Source organism: Pteropus alecto, unplaced genomic scaffold (assembly GCF_000325575.1).
Source record: "Pteropus alecto unplaced genomic scaffold, ASM32557v1 scaffold75, whole genome shotgun sequence".
Classification (NCBI taxonomy): domain Eukaryota; kingdom Metazoa; phylum Chordata; class Mammalia; order Chiroptera; family Pteropodidae; genus Pteropus; species Pteropus alecto.
In genome coordinates, this window is record NW_006440638.1 from 29,638,236 (window position 1) to 29,644,962 (window position 6,727).

The following is a 6,727-nucleotide window of genomic DNA, read 5'->3' on the forward strand; positions in this document are numbered from 1 at the left end:
GTTTTGAGCTCCGTGCTTAGGGTCTTCCCAAAGACCTGCCTCCCACCCCTCCCCCATGCTTGTGTACCTGTTGGTGAAAGCAACTTGAGTCAGAAAGGTTTCCTGCTGGTTAGCGTGTACCCCAGTATCTCAGTATCATGCTCCTAAATATCCAAGCACAAGAGATCCCCATTTGGGGACTGGCAGCATGGGGAGAGATTCCAGAAGATACCAGAGAGTTTGGCAAAACTAAGCTTGAAAACATAGAACTCACACTTCCCTAAAGTCCTCTCTCCATTTGGCAAGGGGAAGCTCTTTCCTCTTTTCTCTCCATTCATTCTTATTTGGTTGCACAAACAACTGTAATAGCAAGAAAGGAAGTGAAAGAATGAGAGGTCATCTTGGCTCATAGCCCTGACTCATAAGCTGCCTCCTATTTTTCTGTTTCTCTTTTCGGCTCCCACACAGAAGTCTTAGCTCTAAGGTAGCATGGTTATCTGCTTATAAATTCATATTCTTTTTTCCCATTTAAACATGGTAAATATTTCCCCACATTGCATGTCATTATTTTTGATGACTTCTTAGTAGTCTTCCATTTCAGGGATTGCCCATAATTTACTTACCCACTCCTAATAGTAGACATTAGAACTGGTGTCTACTTTAAAAGCTACTGTTAGGGGTTAGTTCTTCACTAAATATTTTTACACATGTAGCTTTAGTTTTTTGTCCCTCCACCCCCCCACCCCACTTTGGGGTACTTTCTGAGAGTTCACTCCCATGGTTTGGTTGACTGAATCCAAGAATATTTTTATTGTTTATTCCCCACAACATGGGCAGGTTCAGTCACAAAGAGTGTTGGCATTTAGACTTGAGTCAGCTGAGCCAGAGCTTGGCATTGGAACAGCTTAGGAAGGACTTGGCCAGCTGAGATTGGACAGGGTGGACATCTGTGGGGATCAGGATGGCTGCAACTCTTTGGCCACACCAAATGCCATTTCTGAAGCAGCAGGATTAATCTTAGCTCCATCAACATTTGCTGATGGGAGTGGGCACCCCTTTCAGGACTGGCTCAGAGACTTCATATTGAGGGTCTTCAGTGATTCACTTGCTGGGGCCAACAGTGCTCACTGCTAAGGGTCTCCATGGCAACCTCTTCTTGTCCAGCCCAAAATGAGAGCTCTTCTTTCTTTTCCACAGCTCCAATGTTTTGCTAGACCAAAACTTCACCCCCATGCTGGCCCATCCAATGGCTCACCTGTGTCCTCTCAATAGAAGGTCAAAATACACCATGATGAAGACCCACCTTTTCCAGGCCTCAGCTGCATATCTGCCAGAAGATTTCATCAGGGTGGGGCAGCTGACAAAGCGAGTGGACATCTTCAGCTGTGGAATAGTAAGAGCTTCCTTCAAAGTGAAGACTTTGGCCTTCACTCATTTGTCCTTTCCATGGCTCCTTTGTAATCACAGGCTATAATAGAGGCTCACAGATATATGTTCCATCAAAATACAGTAGGGGTTAGCAAACTATGGCTCACAGGACAAAACTGGCCCATGGCCTAGAATTAAGAATAGTTTTTACGTATATAAAAGATTAAATAATAATAATTGTAAAGCAAAGAAAAATATGTTGCAGAGACTTGATTTGTGGCCAACAAAGCCTAAAATATTTACTTTGTAGCCTGTTACAGAAAAAGTTTTCTAACTCTCTAGGTAAAGCCACTCATGAGTGTCTAGATTCTAGTAGGCTACAGTTATCATCTCCTGACTTACCTGATTCCTTCCCATCCAGTCATCCATCTAATTGTCTATCTAATTATGTTTGTTCTTATTTGTTCATCCACTTATTTTGTATATCTGTTGTCCATCCATCTTTCCAATCATCAATCTAACCATTCAACATCCATCCATCCATCCACCCATCCAATAGATACCCATCCATTCAGTATCCATCTACTCATTCAACCTCCCTCCTTGCCCCCACCCTATCTGTCATTACTGTATATGGACTGCAAGTGTAGCTAAAACACAATCCTTCCCCCAAGAGCTCATGGTCTGAGGGTAGTAGTCTCCAGTGTATATTTCTACAGAATACCAGTTCCTTGAGATCTCTATAGGTTTGGTCTGTTTAAAGGTTTTGTGGCCAAATCAGTTTGAGAAATCTGGGTTTAGTAAAGTCAAGCAGATTTATTTACCACAAAATTAATTATAGCCTTTAATATGCTAATAAGCCTTTAATCTGATAATCGTGAATTTACCACAGATGGGCAAACAGTATGCAGTGTTTTCTAAATTAATTTGACTGTGGAACTTTGTTTTCTCAGTATCTCTCAGCATCAGTGTCCTATGGAACCCAGTCTAGGAAAGGCTGGCTGAGATAATTGACAGTTTCTGGTTGACCTCTGCCAAGAGCCAACAGCTGTATCTTGGACCTTGCCCTCTCCCTCTCCTGCCTCAAACTCTGTACTCCTCTCTGACCAGTCTCCTGTCTGTCCACCTCTCCCAATAGTGCCCTCTCCCTGAGCCACCTTCTGCCCTTAGCCCGACCTCCACATGTCAGATTCCGCTTTCCTCTTTCTCTCAGACCATCAACTCTTCTGGTTTCCTTGCCCCCATCAGCCCCACTGAGTGGCTCGGTGAAGCTCAGCAGGGCTTGCCCAGGCTCTTACTCCTTTAAGACCTAGTGAGATTGAACCCCAAGACTGCCAGACACTGTAGAGCAGAGATTAAGAGTATGGGTTTGAGTCCCAGCTCAGTTACTTTCAGGAATGTCACCTAGGGTATATCACCTATAACTCTGGGCCTCAGTTTTATCCTCTGTAAAATGGGGGTAATGATATATATATATGGAGATTAATAAGTTAATATACATAAACTAGCATAGTACCTTGCACATATCAAGATTATTATTATTATAGTAGTTATTTTATTATTTCTACCTTCATACCCTCACTCCTGATTTCTGTTTACTCTTGACTTCTTAACTCAGCTCTTGATGTAACAATCGATTCCTCATTCATTCATTCATTCATTCTTCCATCCATCCTTTTATTCATTGAATGACCACTGGCTCCCTGCACTCTTTCTCAGCCCTGCCACTGACTGACAATATGATTTTGAACTTTGGTTCCGCCTTTTGGGAACATAGCATTTCTCAGTGTTTTTTTGGTGAGCACTAAATGATCTCTGTAAAAGGCCCTGTGCAGAGCCTGCCTTGTCGAAGAGGCAGAGGAAATGTTTGTTTATTCATTTTCCCTTATTCCCTTCCTTTCTGGCAGGAGCAGCTGGTGGGAAGTCCCTTTTCAATTGGCTCCTGTCCACTTGCTGCAGCTGTGCCCTCTGCTGCCCCTCCTGGCCACTGCCAATTTGTTATTAACTCTGTGGGCCCTTCCTTTGGAGGGAAGGATTGATTTCTTGGCAGTAGATATGAACTTACTGTGAGTTGCTTCTAGAGAGGTTGTGGGAGAGAGATTTCACATTAAAGGTAGGGTACTCACTCCCTTATATTCACAACCACTAAATCCCCATTTACCAGATGAGGACATAGGCTTACATTTTAGTTACTTTTCCAAAGATCACTTGCACATGTAAGGAGCAAAGTCAGAATTTGAATTCAGGCCTGTCTGACTGTAGAGCTCTTAACGACCATGCCGTTATCTCTACTGAGAATTCCTGTTCAAAGCAAGTTTCCAGTTTATTAAGACACGTATCACAGTTTGTCAATTCTCTAGTGGCTTACACTGGCTCAAGTCTGTGCTCCTTTTGTAAGTGGATCAAGTAATGAACAAATGATGTTAATAAAGGCCTATGAATGAAACATGCTATAAATGTTGCTGAAATTTTCTATATAGAATAGATTCCTGCACATGGATTCCTTCTTTCCCGAGATTGATGTAATATTGCTTGCTTACCATTTCTGATGGGTTTTTAAATGAAATTACCTTTAAAATATAGTGTGTGTGTATATAGATATATATATCTAGAGATATATGTATGTGTGTACGTATATAATGTATATATACACATTATATAATATACATATATACATATGCGTGTATATGTATATGCATATATGTGTATATACTATATGTACATATAAATGTATATGTGTATTATATATATATAATATATATGTAAAACTGATGATAATACAGATACATTTGGTTTCCATCCTCCCTGCCTTGCTATCAGTTAATTCAAACCTTCAACTAGCAGATGGGTGGCATATTTAGTTGGAGGAAGTGCAGTGATAGTCTCCTGTTACAGATTTTGGGCAAGTGTCTGTGCTGGAAAATGGTAGAGCTAGGCCTGGAGCTCAGGCTTTGTTAAAAATATTCCATCTTGGCCAGAATCTCCTGCCTGACTTTGTGCATGAGTACCTGAACTGTGCTAATTCCTTGTGCTCTCCAGGTGTTAGCTGAGATCCTCACTGGCATCCCTGCAATGGATAACAACCGAAGCCCAGTTTACCTGGTAAGGGAACCAGTCACTTCTGGCTGGGTAGTGCATTTGGGCCAACAGCTATGAGGTGTCAGGAGGGCAGAGATCTCCACTATACCCATTTTACAGATGCTGATGAGGCCTCAGTACAGGGTTTGATTTGCATCTATGCAAAAAAGCTCTAATCTCCTGCCAGCCAACAATTACTTTTTCATGATAATAGAATTTAGAATGTTTAGGGAAAACTCATTTCTTCTCTCAGGCAATCAAATAGGGTTTGTTCTAAAATTGATAAAAGTTAATTTCAACTCGTTTAAGTAGGTTTCTATAATAAGTTCAATAACTTCCATTTTTTGTGGATTCAAAGAACAATCATATATGTAATGCCATTTAAAAAATATAACAACACAGCTAGACTCTGTGTTAATCACTTTCCATAAATTTCTTTCTAAATCATATCAAAATCCCCAAGAGATTGATAGAGGCATTATATTGTTCATCTATAGATGAGGAAAGCAGGCTCTGAGATTTGCCTGAGATCTCAGCTGTGCTGTCAGAGCTGGAATTCTGAGTCAGGTTTTCCATACTGCAGATCCTGAGTTCTCAACCTTGATAATCTCCTGACTGTTTAATTCTCATGGAAGTCCAACCATATGAACTCAGTGTTATCACCATCCCCATTTTACAGATGAGAAAACTAAGGCCAAAGTGAAGAGGCTTGTCTCATATCCTTCAGTGAGATCAGTGCTCAAATTGGGATTTGAACTGATGTGTCCTGAAGGATTCCAAATTCTGCGCAAGTTCTGGTCCTCTTCATCAATTTGAGAGAGGAGCCCCTTTTCTGACTTGATGTTGAAGGCATTGAAACAGCTGGCTTTTTTGTGACTGGGCCCCAAAAGTATTCCCTGAGCTTTGGGGTGGAGAGCTGAAGGCCTCCCCTACACACAGAGGGTCACAACTTGTCCCTCTGCTGAACTCCCTGAGCTCTGCCCACTTTGGGCATTGAGCTCCAGATACTGCAAAGAGGTTGGTTTGGGCAGCTCAGATGCGGTTTGGGCGGTTTGGGGCATTTTCTCATCTCCTGACAGTTTTCTTGAGATGTATTCCCCAGCAACTCTCTGGGGCTGCCTGAGGAGAAGGAAGTTTTCAAGACACTTATGTGAAATTGCTAGAAGGTTCTTTTTGCTAATAGTTTCTAAAAATGTTAAAGATATAATTTTTAAAAAATCTAGTTTCTCTTCTTCTAGACCCAAATATGGTTTCTCATGGTCTTCTGTTGTGGTACATGCACTTGTGTTGTACATATATAATCAAGATTCGAGTCAGAGATGTGGTCCAGAGTGGGAGGAAGCAAACCTCTCTTGCACGCTCTTGGGAATGTTTGTGGCCACAGTGTTTTCGGAGGGAAGTGGGTAGTTTCCATCAAAATTTAAAATGTATGTACCCTCTGATATAGCAGTTTTACTTGTAAACTAGGGAAACACACAAACAAGTGAGGAAAAACATAGACTAGGATGTTTGTTATAGCATTAATTGATAATGAAGCACTACAAACAAGTGAAATATTTATCAGTTGGGAGGTGATTAAGAATTTACAATATAATTGTATATACCATAGAATACCATGAAGTTATTTATAAATAACTTTATGAATATGAATTTATATTTATAAATAATGAGGATAAAGCATGTAATATGATAAATTTTGACATATGTATATATCCGTGACAGTTTCACCAAATCAAGATAGTGAACATGCCCACGACATCAGAAGTTACCTCTTCTCCTTTGAATCCTCCCCTCGCACCCCTCCCTGCCCTGCCATCCCCTGAAGCCATTGATCTGCTTTCTGTCACCGTACAAAAGTTTTCATTTTCTGGAGTTTCATATAAATGAAGCTGTACAGTATGTGCTCTTTTGTTGTCTGGCTTTTTTCCACTTAGCATAATTATTCTGAGATACAGCCATGCGCTTCATGTATGTCGGTGGCTCATTTCTTTTGTTTAGTGGTGTTCTATTGCATGGATATGCCACCTGTTGTCCATTCACCTGTTGATGAACATTTGGAGTGTTTCTAGTTTTTAACCATTACAAGTAAAGCTGCTAGTTACCTTTATGTGTGGGTACCAGTCTGGACATATGCATTCATTTCTATTGAGGTATAATTCATACTTTTGAGGTGTACAGAATAATATGAGTTTTGAAAAATATAGACAGTTATGTAAATACCACCACAATCAAGATATGGAATATTTCCATCACTCCAGAAAATTCCCTTGGGCCCCTTTATATCATCAGTCCCCTTTCCCTA

General features: G+C 40.7%; 1 protein-coding gene across 1 annotated transcript in view; it reads left to right on the plus strand.

The window, feature by feature from the left end:
• Nucleotides 1-6,727, plus strand: part of IRAK2 (interleukin 1 receptor associated kinase 2) — a 46,199-nt gene that overhangs the window by 32,891 nt on the left and 6,581 nt on the right. The window contains exons 9-10 of the mRNA XM_025050865.1: nt 1,177-1,372; nt 4,387-4,449. Of these exons, the coding sequence (XP_024906633.1) occupies nt 1,177-1,372; nt 4,387-4,449 (259 nt within the window). The remainder of the gene's footprint in view (nt 1-1,176; nt 1,373-4,386; nt 4,450-6,727) is intronic.